Genomic DNA, 23365 nt, shown 5'->3' with positions numbered 1-23365 from the left:
GCCGTTGGCTCGCCTCTCCATCACCCTTACGCTTAGAACAGCATCTCATGCAGAAAAGCCCCTGGAGAAGGTCTACCAGGGAGATAAGGAAGGAGTGAGGAATGCAGGGGCTCAGCAAGGAAGGAGTGTGGAAGTGTTGGCAGACTGGAATTCCAAGTCACCTGGACCCAAGGATGCTGGGAAGTGTTGAAACCTTGATGTCACCAGCATTTCATGTGAGGTCTAAGGCTGGAGACCCCTGTGGACTCCTCGTTGGGCCAGCTGCCTTGCCCTGTGCTGTGACCAGTGAGCCCTGTACCGGACCCTGGGGGGTGGGAACCTGGTGGAGAGGGAGCAGGCAGGGACACAGAATGGGTCAGTACAGAGCCTTCCCCAGTCATGCACATATCACATGCTACCACCTCCTAGCATATCCCCCACTCCATGAAATATGCCCATCAGTAGAGGGCAGGGCCCCCAGTCGGCCTCTCCTGTGTTCCAAAGGCCTGGTTGATGGTGTGTTCAGCATGAGTCGGCATTTGCATATGGCTGCCCAAAACCAGTGTGATCTTGCAGGGTAGACAGGTACTGGTCCCATCACCCTTGGAATGCGTGTCCACATGATGTTGGGAACAGGATGGACTGAACTAGTGTTCTATAAGGACTACAGAGCTGGGAGCTGGTATGGAAACCAAGGGAACCTGGAGCGGGCGGGCCCAGGCCTCCTGGGGGCCCCACAGGGAGCAAGGAGCAGAGTCTGCACAGCCTGCCTTTTCCTAGAATAGGACAGTGGGGGACCCATGTGATGTTAACAGGCCAGCAGGGGTCACTGAGCACCTGCGTCGGGCCGGGCACACCTGGACAGGTGCCACATGCCTGTGCCAGATAGGGACTCAAGGCCCAAGAGGTAGCTAGAGGACCCAGGCCCCATACAAATGACAAAAACCAGGAGTGTGAGTCTTTGTGTACATTTTCTCCATTAAAAGCCAGCACCCTTTGTGAAGCTGGTATCCCTGCCTTCGCCTCACAGATACGGGGCTGGGGCGCCAAGAAGCAGGCATTTTGCCCAGAGTCACACAGTCTAGAGGCAGTCTGTGCAAGGCATCTCAGAGCAGGTAAGGGCCAGAAACAGGGAGTCACATAGAGGCAGGGGCTGGGAGAAGGATGGGAACACCCAGATCACGCAGAGCCACTGTGCCCCGTGAGGGGTTCCTGATTTTGCCCCAGGAGCTCAGTTAAGAAATTTGAGGACAGAGAGGGTTTCAGAGCATGCTCATGCCCCTTCCCCATAGCTTGGCCCTCCATCCAGGGGTGGTCAGTGAGTCACCACAAATAGGACCTGTGTCCTAACAGAACACCTGTGGTGGCCTATGAGGAGAAAACAGGAAGGACCCTGCCCCCCGGGCACACTGAGCAACAGGTGTCTTTCAGAGGGGGTGCAATGGATGGAGGTCTTTCTCTCACCTGCCTGCCCACAGTTCGGTGCTGCCAGAAAGTGACGTGTACATTACTGTACAGTTTTGTTAGGCTTATGGTAAAGAGATGCTGAAGGGTCCCCCGTCCCACAATCAGGCCACCGCCCCTAGTGCGCCCCAAAGGCATCTAAAGTTGCAGATACACCGCACCCCAGACTGCATACTCTTACAGGTTGTGGAAGCAAGCTGCATGAGGCTCGGGAAGCTGGTACAGGCTTTGGCAGGAGGAAGGAGGGTTGGCAGACTGAAATGAGCCCCCAAGAAGGACAGATTAGAAAGACCCACAGCAGGCTGGTAGCCTGGGAGTCATTAGCCAGCTCCCTTACCTGTTCCCCTACCTTTCTTTAGAAACTATAGTGCCTTGGGAGGGCTGAGCAGTGCTCCCCCCAGTCATGGAGGGAGCCAGAATTCACTCAGAGAGGGACCCAAGAACCATGGCCTGGAAGACACCTGCTGGTCCCTCTCCCTCAGGCAGGCCAATGAACTCTCAAATCCGTGGGAGTCAGACATGCTAGAACAGGCCATGCAGGAAACATCTGGACCAACCCCTTTGCCTGTTGTGGGGCCCATTCCACTCATTTGCAAAGTGCAAGTGCTGTCCTTAGTATCCGTGCTTGGGTTCAAGGCTGGGTCTCTGAAGCAGCCCTCTGCCACCCAGCCAGCATGCAAGGAAACCAAAGTCAGCCCTGCCATGTCATAGCTCCTGGGCTTGACCTATCAAATCGGGGAGCAGTGGTCACTAGAGGTGCTCCGCCTGGCACCTGGGGCTGTCCTGTGCACCACTAAAAAGCTAAGGGAACCTCCTGTGAGGAGGTAAGCCTCACGCCAGTGAGCACAGGGCCCGGTGGCCGTCGCATCTGCAGGCTGAATGGTCACAGGAGGCGCCCTGAGGAACCAAGTGGGAACAGATGTGCTGCAGGGCCCAGGAACCTGTCGGGCTGGCTGGCTGAGCCCAGGTCTACAGAGAGGTCTCTCTCCCTCCAGCCCATGGAGCTGTTCCTGCACTGGGGCCCATGGTATCCCAGAGCAGCTCTGTGTGGGCAGTGCAGGGAGGGGGCCTGCTGCCAAGAGCTGAAAGGAGATGACAGACCCCCTGTGCCAGGGCAAGGGCAGTGAGTGGCATGGGAGAGCACCCACAGGGCAACAGCGGCCTCACACCAGCACCTTCCTTTCTCCTCGTAGTGGTCCTGACATTGAATGCCATGACCATCCTATTTTGTACATGAGGAAACTGAGGCCCAAAGAAGAGAAACGACTTATTCAAGGCTCATCAAAAACTGATGGTGACAGCAAACACCAGGCCTCTGGCCCCAGACCCTGTGCTTATAACCAGGGACAGGGATAGCACTTTTGTGACACCAGGAGAGCCTTCGTAGAGAATCAGAACTGAGGGGCAGCATTCCCCTCACCAAATGCAGGCTCCCTTTCGCACCCCAGCTCACCCTGGCCATGGGCGTCAAAATGAAGCTGGTCCGTTCCAGGCCACCAGAGGTACTGAGAGTAGCCATATGCCAGGTGAAGGCCTCTGCTGCCAAGTTCAACACTAAGCAAAGACTCCACACTCACAGGCCAGCAAGCTCCTTAGGAACAGGTCATTAGGGGCACCTGGGTGGCTCAGTCAGTTGAGCATCTGCCTGCGACTTAGGCTGTGATCCTGGGGTCCTGGAATTGAGCCCCATGTCAGGCTCCCTGCTCATCGGGGAATCTGCTTCTCCCTCTCCCCTTCCCCCTCCCACTGGCTGTGCCTTCTCTCTCTCTTTCTATCTCAAATAAATAAAACCTCAAAGTTGGAGGGGCACCTGGGTGGCTCATTTTTAAGCATCTGCCTTTGGCTCAAGTCATGATCCCAGGGTCCTGGGATTGAGCCCCACATTGGGCTTCCTGCTCAGTGGGAAGCCTGCTTCTCCTTCTCCCACTCACCCCTCCTGCTTATGTTCCCTCTGTCACTGTCTCTCTCTCTCTCTCTCTCTCTCTGTCAAATAAATAAATAAAAATCTTAAAAAAAAAAAAAAAAAGAAAGAAAGAAAAGGAACAGGTCATTACATTAGGTCCTGCTCAGTGACATCCACAGGCCACCTGAGGGAAAGCCTATTCAGTGGCATTGAGTGTATTTGGACCTGTCTGAATAGTTGTGGGTTTTTTTGTTTTTGTTTTTGTTTTTGTTTTTTTGGCAAATAGCCAAGAAATGACTTCTTTACCACTCCAGGGACAACATCCAGCCACCCAGCTCCCTCCACTGTCTGACATGGTTTATTACAGATCACTGATTTCTCACTGTTGGGTTGAGACTCCCACCATTGCCCACACTTCTGATAGGAATTGTCTGTTCCATGTTATTTATATGAATGAATGTGCAGACAAACCCCAGACTCTTAGAAAGGGCCATCTTGCTGGTGAGCAGGCCCTGGAGAGAGCTGGCTGAGTATCAGAGCCCCAGGCTGGCACTGCTGGGGGCTACTGGTGGGTGTGCTTTCTTCTAGGGGAGCCACCTATGACCACTGCTTTGCTGGCAGCTAGAGTGGTAAAGGCAAGGAGGGCTTCTTGCTGGAAGAGAACATGTTGGTAGAGACACAGGCTCTTTGCCGAGCCCTGGGAGTTGGCCTTTCCAAGCCTCCATCTCCCAATGCGTAAAATGGGTAGCACCCCTGTTTGCAGCACAGACATGCCTTGCAGGCTTTTCAGATTCGGGGTGCAAGAGGATGTCTGTATCAGGCTAACAGAAGTTTCACAGGACAAGAAGGTGATGTGCTAGCAATGATTCCAAAGCTGCCCCTGGCTTCATTTGCCCTAGGGGCCCAGCGGCCTGCTTGGACTGCACAAGGATCGTGCCCAACCCTGGCTTACCACCTTTGGGACCCTCAGCAACAGCTAATGACACCAAGTGGGCAGAGTCACAAGGGAACTGGGTGGCAGGGGGAACCCCATCCAGGCCAAGGAGGAGAAGAATGGGGCCATAGCTGGTGTCCAAACACACCAAGGGCCAGGGGTTTGGGGAATGGGCAGGAGAGGCCCTAAAGACCAGACTGAGGGGCTGGGACTTTATCCTGGTACAGGGTACATAGCCAGACATATGCTGCAGGAAGGTGAACAGGGGTGTGGGGGTGGGAGAAGTCAGGGGAGCTTCCGGGAAGAAGGGGCCTACAGCTCAGCTGCAGAGGGTGAATGGAACATGGAGAGAGGAGGAAGGAAGACGCAGAGGTGGGGCGGAGAGGTGAACCCATGGCACTCATTCCTCCCAAACTCACACTCATGTAGTTTCAAGAGTTACTGCCCAAAACATCATGTTCCTTTTACAATGCTCTGTGCTTTGAGGTATCAGGACACTGCTCTGCCCACTTGGGATGCAGAAATGCACGTGTCGCAGTGACAGGAGCACCAAGGGCTCTGAGTCCCCAGGGGTAGCCCCAGGGCCCCATCCTTCCCACGCACCATCTCCTGGCTTTGCCCGCCCCCCAACAGAGGAGCCTGGTGCAGCGGCAACACACATGTAGGCCACGAGCACCCAGGGAGCAGTAGGGGGTAACAGGTGGAGCAAAGCATTTAGCCCAGTGCTTCCTAAGCTCTGAAGCCCGTGTATGTTTCCACAAGCCGGTCTCTGGTCAGTGTGTCCCCCAGGCAGTGCGGAATCCCACCTGACAACACTTGCACAGCCACAGTGTCTACACAGACAGATTTTGTGGTTATTCTTTGATGCCCATCATCTCCCAGGTGTGTAATAAATAATGGCCAGTGTGGTTACCTGTGGTTTGTCCCAAGGAAGAGAGAGCAGCAGGAAACCTGAGCCCCCAGATGCCAGGGAATCGAGCAGAGCCCCAGGATGGGGCAAGGGCCCCACGTGAGGGAGCCTCCCTTCTGTGGTCCTAGGCAGTAGCGATCCTCTCAGCATTTTGCAAGGCACTACCAAGGGCATGACTGCCTGTAAGGAAGTGCCTGAGTTCCCAGATTCCCAAGTAAGGAACATGAGGCTTGGAGAGATGTCTAGGGTCCAAAAACTTGCCAAGAACTGTCAGTCAGGTGGAGGTTCATGTGGGACAGGAAGGACTGGTCAGTTGGGGCTGAAGTTAGGAACCCGGGCTGTGTGCTGAGCAGGAAGAGTGGCGAGGTGGCTGTGGGGTGGGAGGGGTCGTGTGGCCTGTTAACTGTCCCAGTGCCACAGAGGGCCTGCCCTCAAGGGACTGACCAGCAGAGGCCTCAGTGTGAACTCTGGCCAGCACATATGCATTATTTCAGCATGTTGGGAATGCCCTCCTGCCCCTCCACTGCCTGGACTCCACAGCCTGCCCAGAGCTGCTGGGCTCAGACCCGGTATAAGAGCGCCCCTGGTTTTCACCCCCAGGGACCCAGCAGATACCCATTCTAGGACCCTAGCCATGTCCTGACTCCTCTGCCTGGCTCCCAACCCGTGAACCCCAATTCAACACCCAGGGCCCAGCCCTTGGGGACTAGCCTGCTAGGTTCCACCTGCTGGTGGCCAACCCATCCCCCACACTCCAAGTCCCAGACCTCTCTCTGGGCTCTATCACCTGGCATGAGAGCTGGGACCTGTCACTAGCCCTTAGGGCATGCTCAGCCAGTGTTTGCTCACTGAATTAATGCATGCGTGCTAACGACTCCATCTGTTATTTATCTGATGCGAAATTTGGGGTCAGAAGCACAGGCCCTGATTATGACATCATTCCTAAGAGAATTGATAGTTCTGTTAGGCTTTACAATGTGGCTTCCAAGAATCCATTAGAGCTAATTACTCCCCAGTAAAATGTGACATTCCTAGACCACCACTTATCTCACATTTGGGAACACTGTGGGGCTCCTCCAGGCACTGCTGGGGCTGGGGTTCCTTTATCTTGTTTCTACAGAAAGGTCACCGCCCCCCTTTCCCCCCCCCTTTTCCCCCTTGGGGAAGGGATTGAGCCTTCCCCAACTCTCTCCCAAACCACTCACTTTCCAGAGTTTCTGGTATTCCTGAGCTCATTCTAAACAAGGCACAAGATCAGTTTTAGAAAATAGGAACTCCAAGGTGTCTATGGAATCCCAGGGCAGCTTCTCTGAGGTGGGAGAGTCATGACAAGTACCTCTGAGCTTCCTTTCCCCACTCGAGCTGCTTCCCTCTCAGCACTGGTGCTGTTCCATTATGTACCTCAGACAGTTCCAAATCTCCAGGAGAGTAGGGTTTCACTGAGGCATCCTCCTGGACACCCCCATCTGGGGTGACCTCACTTAGGCTAACAGCACTGCCCATCCATGCTGCAGTGAGCCTGAGCTCCTGGCCGTGGAACTTGGAGCACATTTCCCGTCTCCCCAAGCCTCAGTTTCTTCATCTGTAAAATGGGAATAGGAAGGTGCAAGGTCTGAACCAGCTGGCATGCTGTGGCCACACCATCAGCACCAGCTGTGGCTTCCTTCCTCATTCCCGCACGACTGGTGATACAGTCTGGTCAGAGAGTCCTGAAATCCGACACCTCAGATCTAAACTAAACCAGTTCCGGGCTTTGTTTGGACATTTGGCTTGTTCATTTTATTTTGAAATGAAGGGTAGCTTTTGCCATAGTAACTCACCAGCAGTCCTTTTAGAAGCTAGAGTCATCGGTTCTCTGTGGAAACGGTGGGTTTGGGAGTCACACAGATGCGTTATGTTCCTTAAAAACTCAGTCACTACAACCCATTTAAGGTCCTGAGATGGGGGTAAATAATGGCCAGTGCCACTGGGGTCACTGAGCCTCCTGGGCCACTGTCCTCACATGAGCCCAAGATCCTGGCGGGGCAGAGGGGATTGAGCCTTCCCCAACTCTCTAGATTGGAGCCTTTGGTTTGGAAGCACAGGCTCTCCACTCACAGATCTGGATGAGGACTGACGGTACCATGTGACAGCACTGAGGCTTGGAGGATGGGCCAGAGCTGCTGGCTGGGCAGGAGGCTGGCCACACTCAGGTTGAGGGAGACGTGATGGCAGCTCGGGCGTGTTGAGCTAGCACAGGACAGCAGGAGATGAGGCCCTCAGCTGTGAGTACGGAGTTGCCCGCGTCCCTGTGGCCAACGGACGCTGTGCAGCAGCCCCAGGCCGCAGAGAAGGGTCTGATGAAGCAGAACATCCCCTTACAAAGACCTGTCATGGTGCCGCAGGTGGGACCAGCCCCCTCAGGGGCCCCAGAGCCTGTAGGAGGCAGGCAAAGACAGACTTGGCCTGGCAGAGGAAGGACTTCCCACCAGGAGGGTGGTATTTCCGGGGCCAGTGCCGGGCTGGGAGAGCCTGCCACAGGGGGCTTCCTCCCATCAGGGCCGCCAGCCTAGAGCCTTTCCATGCTGCATCCCCTGATTAACGCCAGCATTTTCCTGCCCACAGAGTCGGATGGCAGAGAGCCTGCGCCTTTTTGACTCCATCTGTAACAACAACTGGTTCATCAACACCTCACTCATCCTCTTCCTGAACAAGAAGGACCTGCTGGCGGAGAAGATCCGGCGTATTCCGCTCACCATCTGCTTCCCGGAGTACAAGGGCCAGAACACCTACGAGGAGGCCGCTGTCTACATCCAGCGGCAGTTCGAGGACCTGAACCGCAACAAGGAGACCAAGGAGATCTACTCCCACTTCACCTGTGCCACCGACACCAGTAACATCCAGTTTGTTTTTGATGCGGTGACAGACGTCATCATACAGAACAATCTCAAGTACATAGGCCTTTGCTGAGGAGCCGGGCTGGCCAGTTTGCCTGTGGCGAATCCCCTGGGGTGTCACACACCCCCACTCGTGCTAGGGAGACCCAGCCCAGGGGCAGAAAACAGGGGAGGCCTGATGAATGTCCCCTCCGCCCCTCCACCTCCTTGGCCCCCACGTTTCCGCAAACATAAATATATATGGATAGATTGCTAGGTAGGTAGACACACACACACATGCACACACACACAGTCTGGAGATGGCCAAGTTCCCCAAAGTGTTGGAGCCTCTTGAAGACTTAAGCAGCTGTCACCAAGTTCACTACGAGCCCTTCCTGCCCCTTCACCTTGCCTTCCCGAGTTGGCCCCGCTCTGCATGGGGTGGGGGGGGGGGGGGAGGTGTCCCTGTGGGACTAGGAGGAGAGGCAGCTGGGTCATCTGGAGGAACACCAGGTCTGCCCAAGCTTCGGATTGGGGACCTTGCTACTGACCGGAAGGGAGGACGAGAGCAGGGTCCGTGCGCCTTCCCTGCTGGCCACGCCTACTGCTGGCCTGCTCTGTACCATGTTGGTTCTGGAACCAGGGTGCGAGGCCAGATGACACCACTAACCAGACCTCTAGCCACTCACAGCTCTTTTTAAACAGCTTCAGAATATGCAGCAAAAATCCACACAATAACAGGAGTGGCACGATTTGTTTCGAACTCGGCCAGCTGGATTCCAGCTTTTCTTCTACCAGTCTGATGTTTTATAAATCAAACCCTGGTTTTTCTTCTCCTCTGACATCTTTTTTTTTTTTTTTTTTTTGGGCCAAATCTCATGGTGTTTCGCAGAATTATGGAAAATTTCAAATGCAGTTGAGTATTCTTTTTTAAAATGCAGATTTTCAAAACATATTTTTTTTCAGGTGGTCCTTTTTGTGTCTGGCTTGCTGAGTGTAAAAGTTGTTACCTGGATGAGCCTGTCCCTCTGCTCCCGAGCGACACTGGGGCTGACGGCCACCCTGTGGCAGCCTCATAGGGCCGCGTTGTACATAAGCCCATGCAGCGTCCTCCTGTTTCCGGTGCGGTTTCTGCTTTGTTTTTATTTCAGAAAATAAACGTGATGTATTTCAAGAAGGTTCTTCACCGAGGAGCGAACAAACAGTAGCTAAATGTCTTGGTGTTTAAAGAGTAAATTATTCGTGGCTTTGCAAGTGGAGGAAGGGGAAGCGAGAGATGGGGCCCCAGCCCCTGCATGCCCTGCACCCAAGATGGGCCGAGAGCTACGTCGACTCCTGTGAAGGCTCAGCCGGCGTTGTAGCCTGAGGGAGGCCCTGCTGGGACCTTGCACTCTGGCCCTGCCTGTCCCAGGGCCTGTGGCACCTGCCACCATGGAAGGACCTTAGCCCAGGGCTGCATGTAAATATGAAACCCCTGCCATCAAGAGGGAAGGCACCGCCAGAGCCCTTGCCAAACCTCCTTTTCTCTCAGCCTCTGTTCGGTATCCGTATGTCCAAGGTCAGTGTGTAGGATCACAGCCAAGGACTTTAAGAGATGTACGGAGGGAAAGAGGAGCTGGTGATTGTATGAAAGTTAAAGATTGTCTACTTTAAGAAAATAAAATAACCTGAATGAGCTGAGCCTCGTGCTGCCGTGCTGTGAGTGTGAGCGGCTGACCTGTGAGACAGTGTCCGGAGACACCATCCAGGCCCAGCTTGCATTTTCCTCTCCCCTGATCCACACATTCAGGCACAATCACTTTGAAATGAACATCAAGAATAAACAACCTTGGGGTGCCTGGGTGGCTCAGTTGGTTAAACAACTGCCTTCGGCTCAGATCGTGATCCTGGAGTCCTGGGATCAAGTTCCGCATTGAGCTCCTTGCTCAGTGGGGAGCCTGCTTCTTCCTCTGACCCTGCCCCTTCTCATGCTCTCTCACTCTCTCTCTCTCAAGTAAATAAATAAAATCTTAAAAAAAAAAATAAAGAAAGAAAGAATAAACAACCTCAAGTCGGGAAAGTGTAAGAAAAGGGAGCCCTGCCAGGCCCATGTGTCTGGAGGGCCTGAGGTTTGGGGGTGATGATGGCTCTAAGACCCCCGCACAGCATCCCCAGGCTGCAGCATCCCCCAGAACCCTCCCAGCCTAAAGACACCTCTGCCAGAGTACAGGAGGCGGACAGCCTGGAGGGTGCCAATAATGCCCAACCATGAGGGTGGGGTCCTGCAGGGGGTGAGGAGGAGGGGTCCCTCACCATCTCCCCATCTGCTGACACTGACTTGTGTGGTTAGGGGCATCTCCATGTACTGGAGAGCACTAATTAGGAGTCGAGTATGTTTGTTCACCCTGCACCAAGCATCTTACACATTATTTTAACACCTGTACCACACAGCAGGTTGTTAGCTGTGACCCGTTTTACAGATGAGAAAAGGTGCTCAAGTCAAGGTCAGGGACTGGTGGAGCAGAGAAGTGTTTCCCACAGCCTAGCCCTGCTCCTGATCACTTTGCACCCAGACAGCGTCCCACAGGGAAGCGCAGAGCCACTCTGCACCTCCTCCTCAAATCCGGGACCTACACAAAGCTCTGAGTGAGGACCAGCAGGTGGGGAGATACACATTACAGGGACACAAGTACAGATCAGGCTCTCTCCCTTCCCCACCCCGAGCCCTCATGGGGATTCCCTTCACACCCTCCCACATCACCAAACAGCAAAAACCCAAGGGGACTTTTTTATAAGAAGAAATAGTGTAATCTTGGGGACTTATTTTATGCTTTTAATGCCAACTGTGAAAAGAGCAGTAATTTCACCATGAGCATCCTTCAGCCAAAAATACATAGCTAGAAGGAAAATAGGATTCTGCCTTCCCTCCTGATGTGCTCAGGGGTGGGAGGTGGCTTCCCTGGGCCAGCGCTCCCAGTTCCCAGAGTCCAGTCAGCCGACTCTCCCAGGGCCCCATCTCCACTGCAATCTGTCTGCACTGCATTTTTTTTTTCCTTTTACACCTCTGTGATCTGCTACATGGACTGCCCCTCCCTGCCTCATTTCATCAATGACCCCTCCGACAAGTATGTTTCCCATACTCTCCACTTCCACGACATTTTGGAGACCAAGTGCCTTTCATTTTTCATGTCGTACGTTGCCTATTTTTATTGAAGTGTAATCGACATTCCATCCTTTTAGTTTGAGGATTCAGTACTTCAATATGTTATGAAATGATCCCCATGAGAAGTCTAGTCACCCTCTGTCTGTGCTGGTTCTTCCTCTGGTGGGCCTGCAACATCCCCCTTTTTCTCTGCTCATGATCCAAGTATGTCCTCCCCATGCTCGTGTCCAAGATGGCCCATCTCTTGGGGCCCAGCCTGCCGGATGTTTGATGTCCCCTCCCTCCCACATTCCCCTGCATGAAGTACCCATGCCAGGGCAAGGTAGGAAGGGGCTCTGGCCCACCTTCTTCCTCCACTGTGCCCAGACCATACCCAGTATGGAGAAGTCACCTGCTAAGCTAAAGGTCCAGGAAAGGTCCACCATAAGTCAGAGGGAAATGAGCTCTGGGACCAGCAGTAGAGGGGTCGGCCAGAGGAGGCCAGAGTTGGCAGGAGGGCTAGCCTAAGAGGAGAGGTCTACCCTGTGCAGGAGGAGCTGACCCAGCCTCACCATCTGCAGGTAACTAACAACAGCCCAGGTCCCATGATGCAGCCAAAGACTCCCTCTCCTAGGGCACACCTACCATGTGGGCTCTGGGGGAATCGCCATCTGCCCCTATAGCTCTTATGGTCACCTGAGACAGAGCAATGGGTCACTGACAATAATCCCAGCTGTCCTTGGTGACTGCTCACCTCATGGCTCTGGGCTGAACCTGGTATGCCGTCACCTGATTCAATCCTCCCCAGCTCCTGAGAAGCCAAGATTACTGGCTCTGTATTATAGAGGGAAAGGCAGAGACCTGGAGGGGGGGATGACTTCCCAGCATCACACAGTGTATCAAGTGACCTGACCAGGCCTGGGTCCCCAGGGCTAGTGCTCCATCTGTCCACCCTCCCTGGAGCCCATGCAAGGCCCTGGCCATCTAGGACAAATGGGTATGGAGTGAGGGTCTGCTGCCTCAGGGGCAAGTGCCGGGAAGAGCTACAGTCCCCCATGAGGATGAGGGGGCCCCACCAAGGCTGGACGGCACCCTGGGCGCTCGCCTAAGAGATGAGCTGGGTGAGGGGTTTCAGTGCTGATGTAGGTCCAAGGCCAGGGGCCAGCTGCTTCTGCCCTGCAGAGTCACCAGAAGGACTTGACCCGCTTTGTGTAATGAGCTGTCCTCAGCTGCCTGGGAATATGAAAGCCTTGTGGAGAGGGCTGAGAGAGACTGCCTGCTCCAAGAGAGCCCAGAGGGATAGCTGCTGGGATGGTGACCTACCTTGACTGGGCCAGACAGGGAAAGGCTCTCCTGGCTGGAGAAGGCCAGTAGATGGGGAGGGTGAGAGGAGACAAGGCTTCAGGCAGGTGTACCAGGCTGGGAACCAGGTGGACACAGTCCCCGTTTGTGGGCATCATCCTTTGCTAAGTCTGGGAAGGGAGCACAGACTGTCAGGCTGAGGACATGCTTAGGGCCGCCACACCCTGTCCTGAAGGCAGGTGAGAAAGGACAGGCCCACCCCTCTAAGGCAGCCAGCCCCCTTCCTGCATTCTGTGGTGTCAGAGCCAAGAGGAGCTGGGGTTGTTCCAGGCCACCTCCCCAGGCAGCCCCTGAAGAGAGAAAGGAGTGCAGTAGCTCATCTGCCCAAGACTGCCTGTCTGAGGCACACTGCAGAAAGGGGGAGAGCACCGTGTTTTGCTTCTTCAGCAAACCCTCTCCCTAGGCTTCTGCCACTCCCACCCCTTCAGCTCCGAAGTCCCCCCACACCTCAAGATTCCCAAGATCGGAACTGCATCTGACAGCAAGCCCTGTCCCTCCCCAGGCCCACACTGCTCCTGTCTGAGGCTTAGGAGCCAGTCTCCACAGGAGAGGACTGAGCACAGCCTCTCTGCCTCCCTGGTGGGTGCTGGCCCCTGGGCAGGGAGGGGCACCTACTTTTACCCCCCACAGCCCCATGCAAGCCAAGGCTGCCTACAGTGTGTCAGACAGAACAGTCTCTGCATCGTGCTGCTGCCACAGCTGGGCCAGCAGCTCAGAGCTCAGTCCAGACTCACAGATGCACCCAGTCACCCTGGTTCCAGGCCACCATCAGAGGGCCCAAGGGGCCTGGGCCGTGGCCAGTGGGGCTGGTAGGGAGACACTTCTAGGGCCTGGTACTATTCAGCTGCCTCCCAAAATCCATTTACAGAAGAATCCTCGATTTTGACATTAGTGTTCTCTCCTGTAACGCCAGCCACAAAACAAGACCCATTTCTGTGTGTGGTTAGCAGAAATGAGGGAGCCAACAGAGATTCCCCCAGAATTCCCAGCGGTTACCCAGGGCCCGCCTGGCAGGGAACCTGGGCTGGAGGCTTCTGCCTGGCGTTTGCCTCGGTAATCCTGCTTTCCCTTCGCCTGACTTGCAGCACCCCAGGACCTGAGAGGAGAGCCAGGCCAGGTCAGGCAGTCATCGGTCCTATGGCACCCCCTGCTGGTTACTCTGGGAAACCACAAAGCTCACCAGATCCCTCCAGGCCCAAGGACTCAAGAGGGAGGACCTTCCCCCCTTCCCCTGCAGGTAGCTCAAACTACAGAGGGACACGGACGGAGCAATTGAGGCAAGGTGGCTGGACCAGATCAAGGGCCCAACATGGTTGTTGAATTGATGAAGGAGGGAGGGAGCTAATTGCCACAAATAACTAAAAAATGATCCTTTAAAATATGGCATAAAGGCTACTAACACCAATATCTATTGAGTGCTGGGCACGCGGCTAGGTGCAGAGGGTGCCTTTTGGCGTGGCAGCAGATAGAAAACCTGTACTGATGACCACCAGCCGGAGAGCCAGCTGAGCCCAGACTATGCCTCACACAGGCACCCAGACTCCCATGCCCCGTGATAAAGCCGAAACTACTGCCCAAGATCACACACTGGTTAAAAGTACACCCATGAAGAAGATGCACCCACCCCACCCTGAGACCCAGTGAGGACACCACCTGGGACACAGCCACACTGACCATACCAGAAGCCACAGTGCTCAGAGTCCCCCCAGGCAGACTTCTTGGGGCATCTGCCCTAGCCTATGTCTCTCTCTCCCCACCAACCACTGCTACACATCCCTCACCAGAGTGTCCCAGGCCTCCCTTGCAGGCACCTCACAATGAGCAGCATCTAAGGAAGGCTGTGGTTCAGGGTGTTGCTTGCTCCTGGGGTCCCCGGTAAGGCTTGTCCCAACCATGGTCCCCCTACTCTTTGCGATGTGCCCAGTGCTTGTGGCTTCCAGAACAATTTTGCGGGAAGGAGACAGAATCAGGCCCTCCCCACCAGAACACAGATTACCATAGAGTTTTTGTAGCTAAGACCAGACTGGCAAGGTCTAGACAAGAAGACCCGTAAACAACAAACAAACAAACAAAAATCCAGGCCAGGTACCTTCACTAGCTAAATGTGAAAAGCAAAACTCTTACACTTCTAGTACAAAATAGGACAGAATATCTTCATGAGCACTGAACACACACACACACATACACGCAGAAGGAAAGACTGGATAAAACCGACTACATCCAAATGGAAAACTGCTGGGCTAATGAACAAACAAACAGTGAAAAGCCATGCAACAGCCCAGGAAATGTCATTTGCAATATGTGCACATAGCCAACGAAGGATTGGAATCCAGGATGAATGAAACACTCCCTCAGATCAATAAAAAAAAGAAAAACAACTCAACAGAATTCTCAGGCTCCAGGGAGGCACCTGGCAGGAGAGGCAATGCGGGTGGCGCCAGGCAGAGGAAAGATGCCTCCTCTCCCAGCCACAGGGTAGGCAAAGCCATACAACAGTGCAACAGCACAGCATACCTAGAGGTTGCTGTTGAGGGTGCACAGCAGGCTATCTCCTGCCTGGAGGAGGGAGGGCGGGGAAGCAGTGGCAATATCTGGCCAAGCTGAAGGCCGTGCATCTCCCGCCTCCACAAGGATGCTGTCCTCCAGCAGAGGGCTTGGAGGGACTCCAGGAAAATCTGAGCAGGAACATTCGGGATCAGAAACAACCAGCCTTCCCCCCTGAGCCAACCAGGGGTAAGTGTATTGAATGTCAGCGTTACGTTCAAACAGCAGAAAGGTATGCAACAGTTAAAACAGTCAAACAGAGCCTGTGACATGGCATGGCTAAATCTCAAAATTATAACATTACGTTAAGTGGCAAGGGGATGCATTCAACCAGATCCATTGGCATTGAGTTGTAAAACATGCGGGACGAGATCTCTGTATGACTACATCCTTGGTAACATATAAAGACGTCCATTAGGGATATAGTCAGAAATTACTGGGGGCTCCAGGGAAGGCAGGAGAAAAGTTGCTGGGTGGGGAGGTTCACAGGGTGCTTGGACTATTATTTAAAAAAAAAAAAAAAAAAGCAAATGGGAAATACAGTGAAATGTTAAAACTTAGCAAAGCTGTGATGGTACATGATGTTTACTCTCATTATCTCTGTATTTCTCCAAAGGCTTAAACAGATCGCGATAATTTAAGAGAGCTGGCTGGGAGCTCCACACCCCAAGAAGGAGCATTCCTGTGTGGTGAGCACAGGGAATTCATTCAGCTCAGCCCTGAGCGCCGGTGCTTCACAGACACCCCACTCTCCCAGTGGCCCTCAGTCATGGCCTCGAGAGAGAGCCAGCCAAGGTGCGTTTGAGAAAGTTACATGTGCCAGCTCCCAGAGACAGATCCCGTTGGCCTGGGACAGGGCCAGGGATAAGTTCAGCCTTTCAAAAGACCACCAGAGAGTTCTGTGGTCTGGCCTAATGTGTTCCCTAACATCCAGTTTGGCCCAGCTGGAAGAAGTCTTACTTCCCGGATGGGCAGCAATCCTGGGACCCCAAGGGCTCCGCTCCTTTGCCCTACCTCGCGGAACCTCATCCCATTAGTCAGTTCTCTCTGGGCCCTCAACTCAGCGAGAGCTCATGCATGGAGGTGAGTGTTTATGCCACGTTTCATGCAGGGCGATGTGCAACACGCTTGGCGAGCATCTTCTCACTTGCCCTCGCTTCCCCATCCAGGGGCAGGCAAGGAACCAGGGGAAGGGCAGAGAGAACCCCGGGCCATCTCAGTCCTGGGCTATGACAACTTTTTGCCCACCTTTAACTTAAGTCACCCCCATAAGGCCTTGATATCACTCCTCTCTGAATGAGACCCCTGTTTAAAAAAATGTTCATTGCACCACGTGACAGGGCGGACGTGAACCTGACACAAGTCTGTCACCCTGGACTCTGCATCTAAATCTAAGCAGAAACACTCAACCAAGGGGGACCTCAAGCCTGGTGGGGGAGGGGCAGGCTTCCTTTATTCCTTAAACATGCTATGGCACACTTCACAAATGAGGACATTTATAGGGCTATAATCATTAGGGAAACACAAATTAAAACCAAAATGAGACCAAACACCCACCCCCCCCAAAATAGCTAAAATAAAGAGCCAGGAAAGATCAAGTGTGGGTGAGGATCGAGGGCGTGTGCTGCTGATGGGAGTGCAAACTGGTGTAAGTGTTTTAGAAAACCATCAGTGGTAGCTTCTAAAGCTGAACATAAAGCTGTCCTAGCCACAGCAAGTCCCCTTCCAGGTGTGTCTCAAAAGAAATGCCTCTCTATACCCATCAAAAGACACTCACAAGAATGTTTATGGACACTCTGTTCTTGGGAGCCATTCGCTAGAAACAATTCAAGTGTCTGTTGGCAACAAAGTGGGTAAAGAAACTGTAGTGTACTCATATGACGTGAATAACATAGTCCAGCACAAATTGTCAAAAATCATACATGGATCTCTGCGATAAAACGCTGAGCACAGAGAAAGCTAGAAACCAGACATTACAGGATGAATGTTTCCACTTAGGTAAAATTTAAGAAAAGGCATAAAACAACCTACAGTCTCATGTACAGGAGATACTGTTTCCCTTTGGGTGAGGGGTAGTAACTGGTCTGGGGCACGTGGGAAGTTTTTAGAGTGGTGGTGATGCTCTAGAAATTTCTCAGTCTGTGTGGAGATTCCAGGGCATGTTCACTTAGTACAACTTAATAAAACATTCATGTACAATTTGTGCCTTTTTGATATGTATGTTGTACCTTAGTAAAAGCATAACTTTTTTTTTTTTTAAACATGCTCTAGACTGTGACCTGCAGCATGGCGCATGAGTGACCCGGAGAGGAGACCAAGGGGCCACCTGAGTGCCCACAGAGAGCCTACCTGAGGGCAGCTGGGCCACGTGCTTCAACGCCAGGTGCAGATTCTCTCGGCAGGCTACCTGAGGGTCGTTCAGCAGGTAGGACAAGGCAAGGAGGACATCGTGCTCTAAAAAGCCCTCTCTGGGGAAAAGAATTCAGATTTAGACACAGTTAAGACCATGCCCAGAGAGGATCCAGTAAGACCAAGGAGGAAGTTGCCCACCCGCAACAGGCATGGACCACGTTCCTCTGGCTTCCAGGGAAAAGAGAAAGGCCAGAGGTGGGCAAGCCATTACACCAACCCTAGAGGCCATGAGAGCGGTGTGGCTTGTGTGCCAGTGGAAGGAATCACACGTTGGAATCACACAGCTCTGTCCCTTCCTTAGCTAGGACTCCAACTGCTCTGTGTGCCCCTGGATTCTTCCTTTCACTCGTCTGAGTGTCAGTCCTGTTATCTGTAAAATGGGGATGAGGCAGCAGAATCCCACATCTGACCTACCCTGAACTTCAGGGACCCACCCACCAGGGCACACACCCACCGATGCTCCAGGCTCTGCAAACCCTGTCCCTCGAAGCCCCTGCCTCTCCCCCAAGCTGAATGGGGGGCTTGCCAATAGCCAGGGGCTTGCCTCCAAGCCTATGTATGCCTGTTACACTGCTTGTGATAATTATATAAGTTAAGTAACTATTAGATAAGCCAATTAGATGTGAGAAGAGGTTTGTTGGTTTGTTTTTGGTTTTGTTTTTTAATTTCCTTATGAAAACAAAGTTGATTGCTTTGGGAAGACTCAAAAGTGAGTCTTAAAAAAAAAAGTGAGATGACTATAAATTCTAGAAGGCTTTTACATGCAGATTACTCCATTAATGTCTTTGAGTTCTCTGCTCTATTGGAAAGAAACTCAAGCTGCAAATTAGCTGATATTATAGGTGTGGTTTAAGCAAAAAAAGATGACGGGAAATATCAACCAGTGGGTCCACACCCAAAAAGAGGTCTGGGTGGCACACCAGGATTGGTGAATGCCGAATTATTTGTGTCTGGGGTTAAAATGAACAGTTTAAAGGGAATGTACAATTTCTTCAATTGCTGGCTTTATGACTTTTTTTTTTTTTTTTTTTTAAATAACTAACTCACTGCTGGGGCCAAGCACATGTGGTGTGAGGGCTTCTGAGCTCATATCTCTCAGGGCTGAGCTCAGTGAGAACTCAGTGTGATGCCCTTGCCCGCCCAGGACCTAACACAGGAAGTGCCCAACCAATCATGCTCATGCCATCGTTGGCCAGGATTTAACCTACAGTGAGTTCTGAGTCATTCTGGGACAAGAAAATCCTAGCGGGGCACCCAAGTTGCAGGGGACTTCCCTGACTGCCCATCATGAGAGGGCCTCTTCAGTCAGTTCTGGTCACCCACTCCCTGTCATTCCTGCTTTGTAAGGCTGGGGTGTTTGCCTTGAGGGCATCTGCCTCCCTCACCTGCAAGTGAGCTAGAGGTAGCCAGGGCAGCTAGGCCTCCTGGAAGGCTCTCCCATTTGTGGGCTGTTATACCGACAGACTCCTCTAGGTGACAAGACATCAAGCCCCAGGCTACTGCCCCCATCCTCTCTTCCTGTTGCTGCCTGTATGGGTACAAGAGGTACAAAAGTATCCTCATGACCAGTTACTTAGAGCTTGCCAGGCTCCACAAGCTACTGGCTTTAAGTTATAGGCTCACCACAGAACTCAGGCAAACTCCAGAAATCAGCCTCTGTTACTTTGGGCCCTTTGCATTCTTCGTCTACTATGCTATGGTGGAACAAGCCACGGTATCTAGAGTATCTCCTCACACCTGGAGGTTGCAGTGGGAGGGATGGCAGAACCTGAAGGACAGTGCAGGCCAGGCCAGAGTAGGTCTTTGGTCAGTGATATTTGCTTCACTGCGTGTCACCCCATCCAACCCTGCCACCATGGCCATGTCCAGGAATCTGCACCCCCCCCAACCTCCTACTGCCACGAAACAAACTGACAGGCACCCCCACTAGGCTCACAAGTTCCTTGTACCTGCCCAAGCTCCAGGCACCTCTCCCCACAGTGTCTGTCAGCTCTTGTGGGCTAACCATTTAATGTCCACATCAGGTCAGAGAGAGAAAAGAGGAGTAGGAAGAATGAGAGGCTCTTCAGTCCTCGATGCTCCTAAGTATTAAAGCACTTGCCTTGGGTCTGTCTCAGGTAAGCACAGCAACACATTTAACCCCCTGCCCCCACGAGCAGGTGCAGAAGAGGACAATGAGGTACAGAGAGCTTGGGGAGAGGCGGGACTGAGCAACCTAACATTTCGTGAGATGCCCTGACACCCCTGAAAGGATCTCCAGCTTCTGCAAAGGGGCATCTGTTGTTTACATCAAAGCAGCCAGAAGATAGTGAGCACCCTGCCCTTGATTCCTTCTTTCTGGGTGCATGCACCCTGGGCAGCAGCACCTGGGCAGGGCTCCAGGGCTGTTTGTGATTCTCCGCGCTGTTTGCAGCACGAAGTAAAACTAGTCATCCCAGGTCAAGAGTGTGAACTAAACGGATATGGGAAAGCACCTCCACCCTCCCCTCGACACACACACAGACTGACAGACAAAAATTCAGAGATTCAGGGTCACCCAAGGGCCTGCCACCCAGGGGAGGGCTATGGCTCCCAAGCATGACATGGGTTTCCAGAGACAGCTGCCCACCTGCCCACGTTATGGGTCGCCATGATGTGGAGCACCTCGGTGGTCTTTATCCGCACCATGTCATTGCTATCCTTCAGCAAAGCTTTCAGGCTCTCCAAGCAGCCTACAAGGCACAAAAATCTTTAAACACTTACCAGTCTCAGAAATCAACTCACCTGGAAGTCAACAAGTGAGCCAATGTTGGGCAACAAAAAACTACTGCTGCTTTGGGGGCTGAGGGAATAGTGTCAGTTGCGAAGTAGTTCCAACTTTACCCAAGAGGTCTCTGTGTGCCAGAAAGGCTTGCACCGGGGACTGTGTTATCTAACCCTCTGCACGTTTCCAAACAATGCTTTGTGTCTCAGTCCACTGCAGGATTAAGAAAATGGCCTTCGCATTTGGGGAGACTGAGGGTCAAATTCTCACCTCTGTCCCAAAGTGGTCATGTACCCTTGAATAGGTCACACATAGAGATGCCAGGTTGTGCAAATAAAAATCCAGCTTTATTTATTGATCTGCCAACCCTAGCCTTGTACCCCTCCTCTGAACCTCCAGTTTTCTTATCTGTCAGTTTTTTTATCTTCCCTCCCAAGGCAGGTGCTATCAGAATTAAGATAACATAGGCAAAAAAAAGATAACATAGGCAGTGCACCTGAGTGGTGCTGGCCCAGAATCAGGCTTATTAAACAGCAACTCTTAGTACTGAAGTTCTACCCGGTGTCCTAGGCCCTGGTTCCAGGAACCACAGCCAAATCTGGAATCAACTGGCCCTTCAGTCCTAAAGCTGGAGGGAGAAGCCGCAATTCGTCCAACAGGTGCCTCATCTGGGAAACGTGTGACCATGTCATGAAAATCACCTCAAGCCTTATTTTGATAATTAGCAGAGTGGGACACAAGGGACAGAGTTCCCAGAACTGTGTAGTTTTAGTAAGGCGCGAGCCTATCTTTTGTGACAGTCTCATGGATGAGATAGATAAACAGCACTGTTTGGTGGATCTGTGGCCACATGGTTGAGCCGTAGCAGAGGGGACAGACTTGTGGCTCTCGGTGGGATGCTGGTGTGTCTGAGCAAGGACGGATTGACAAACCCAGAGGGTCACAGTGAAGGGGCCAGGTTACCTCAGCCCCTTCCACTTCTGGCTACTGTGTCTGTCCATCCAGACCCCAGTCATGGTCACCTGGGCTGTGACACTCACCTATGTCGATGGCCACATAGACATGCTCAGGGTCGTGCATGAGGTCACAAAGTGCCATGAGGGCTTTCTGCCTCGTCAGCAGGTCGTCTGACTGCAGCTCTTCGTTGAGCTTGGGCAGGGCCCGACAGCCATAGGCAATGGAGGCCTGGGCAGGGTTGATGTCAGGGGGCAGGTACATGGAGATCCGGGCATGGGCCATCCTTCCACGCCTGCAGAGGACAGTTCTCTAGCTCTCAAAACAAAAGTACTTCAGAACCACTGATTAAGAGAAATCAAAAAGGTGTCATTATTACCACTGGGATTTAGAAGCTACTTCTCATTTGATCCTCGAAACTGTAAGGGCAGTCAGGTGGGTATCTTTACTTTCTTTCTTTTTTTTTTAAGATTTTATTTATTTGTTTGAGGGAGAGAGAGTGAGAGAGAGCAGGAGGAGAGGGACAAGCAGACTCCCCGCTGAGCAGGGAGCCCGCTGAGCAGGGAGCCCAATGCAGGGCTTGATCCGAGAACCCTGAGATCACGACCTGAGCCAAAGGCAGAGAAACAACCGAATAAGCCACCCAGGCACCCCCTTTACTTTCATTTTATGGTTTAGCAAACTGAGGCTAAGAGGAATGAAGGAATCTGCTCAAGGTCACAATAAAGGTAAACTCCACAAACTCCAGAGCTCTCCCATGCTTAATGAAAGAGGGACCACCAATGCTTTACAGGATGGTCCTTGGGTCAAAGGCACCAAAGAGACAAAACAAAACAAACCAGCAAACACGAATGTGGTCACCACAGATGGTGCTTATCTTATGCCAGCATCATCTAGTATCTAACCCAATTACTCCAGGATTTGTGTTATCCCAATCTTACAAAGGAAGTAGTTGAGGTCTGAGGGTAGGAGATGGCTTCAGGTTATGGAACTGAGAAGGCCAGGAGCCAATGTTTAAATCAAGGTCTAGTTCATTCATCTATCAGGGACCCATATTCAGATGCTGCTTCTCCTTTTTTTTTTTTAAAGTATTTTTTATTATGATCAGTTAGCCACCGTATAGAATAGTATTCAGATTCTTCTGACACATCCACAGAAAAAGGAATTAAGCTTAAAGTGTGATATAATTTTATTACACACATACACACTTGGAGCGACTGTAGGTGGTGTGGCTCAGTATAGCTGACCCTTGAACAATACAGGTGTGAAATGCATGGATCCACTTACACATGGGTTTTTTATAAAACGGTACTCTTTTTTTAGTTTTTTTTTTTTTTAAGATTTTATTTGTTTATTTGACAGAGATCACAAGTAGGCAGAGAGGCAGGCAGAGAGAGAGAGGAGGGAAGCAGGCTCCCTGCTGAGCAGAGAGCCTGATGTGGGACTCGATCCTAGGACCCTGAGATCATGACCTGAGCCAAAGGCAGAGGCTCCAACCCACCGAGCCACCCAGGCACCTCTAAAACGGTACTTTTTTTACACACTACACTTTGCACATATTTTTTACATAACTACTGAATGTATTCTCTCCCTGATACCCCTCTTACTAACATTTTTAAAAATCTAGCTTCCTTTATTGTGAGAATATAGTATAGTATACAATAAATATAACATACGTGGTCATCGACAGTGTATGTTATCGGTAAGGCTTCTGGTCAACAATGGACTTAGTAATAGTTAAGGAGGGAGTCAAAAGTTATAAGTGGATTTTAGATTGTGGGGGAAGGGTAGTGTTGGCACTCCTGACCCCTATGTTGTTCGAAGGTCAACTGTAATTAAGAACAGGGTCCAGACCTAGGCCGCGGGTGGCCCTTGACAAGTTACTTCTATCTGTGTCTTTCTACTGCTGCAAAAGGAAAGTGATAAGAACACCTCCTTCCTTCCCTGCCAGAGTGGTTATAGGAACTGCTGCTACCCAGGAGCCTGGCACAGCAGTCTCTGAATATGTCCTCTGTGGCTACTGTTAACGGTGGTAGTGGTTCCTGCAATTAGTCCCATTGACAGTCCCAGCCCTGTAGGAATGCTCAGCTTCGGTAAAGGAGGTGAGCCTGACTTTGATTCTGGACACCAAGTGACCCCCCGGGGCAAGAGGAGAGGGGGCCCTGGCTAGGAGGAATGTGGCCT

The 23365-nt window shown here is 52.2% G+C and overlaps 3 protein-coding genes across 4 annotated transcripts in view; 2 read left to right on the top strand and 1 right to left on the bottom strand.

Annotated features, from left to right (window-relative positions):
• Window positions 1–9725, top strand: part of GNAZ (G protein subunit alpha z) — a 52132-nt gene extending 42407 nt beyond the window's left edge. For both annotated transcript variants that reach the window (XM_059139235.1, XM_059139236.1), the window contains exon 3: window positions 7795–9725. In XM_059139235.1, the coding sequence (XP_058995218.1) occupies window positions 7795–8139 (345 nt within the window). In that variant the 3' untranslated portion in view covers window positions 8140–9725. The remainder of the gene's footprint in view (window positions 1–7794) is intronic.
• Window positions 1–23365, bottom strand: part of RSPH14 (radial spoke head 14 homolog) — a 79967-nt gene that overhangs the window by 52789 nt on the left and 3813 nt on the right. Inside the window, exons 2-4 of the mRNA XM_059139237.1 lie at window positions 21268–21525; window positions 20093–20195; window positions 17422–17540 (exon numbers count right to left, since the gene is read on the bottom strand). Of these exons, the coding sequence (XP_058995220.1) occupies window positions 17422–17540; window positions 20093–20195; window positions 21268–21466 (421 nt within the window). The 5' untranslated portion in view covers window positions 21467–21525. The remainder of the gene's footprint in view (window positions 1–17421; window positions 17541–20092; window positions 20196–21267; window positions 21526–23365) is intronic.
• Window positions 15762–23365, top strand: part of RAB36 (RAB36, member RAS oncogene family) — a 28746-nt gene continuing 21142 nt past the window's right edge. The window contains exons 1-2 of the mRNA XM_059139241.1: window positions 15762–15867; window positions 17344–17497. The gene's annotated coding sequence lies outside the window, so the exon portion shown is untranslated. The remainder of the gene's footprint in view (window positions 15868–17343; window positions 17498–23365) is intronic.

The sequence above is a fragment of the Mustela lutreola genome, chromosome 11 (assembly GCF_030435805.1).
Source record: "Mustela lutreola isolate mMusLut2 chromosome 11, mMusLut2.pri, whole genome shotgun sequence".
Classification (NCBI taxonomy): Eukaryota; Metazoa; Chordata; class Mammalia; order Carnivora; family Mustelidae; genus Mustela; species Mustela lutreola.
The sequence above is the reverse complement of the archived record's forward strand: the minus strand, read 5'-3'. Positions and strand labels throughout refer to the sequence as shown.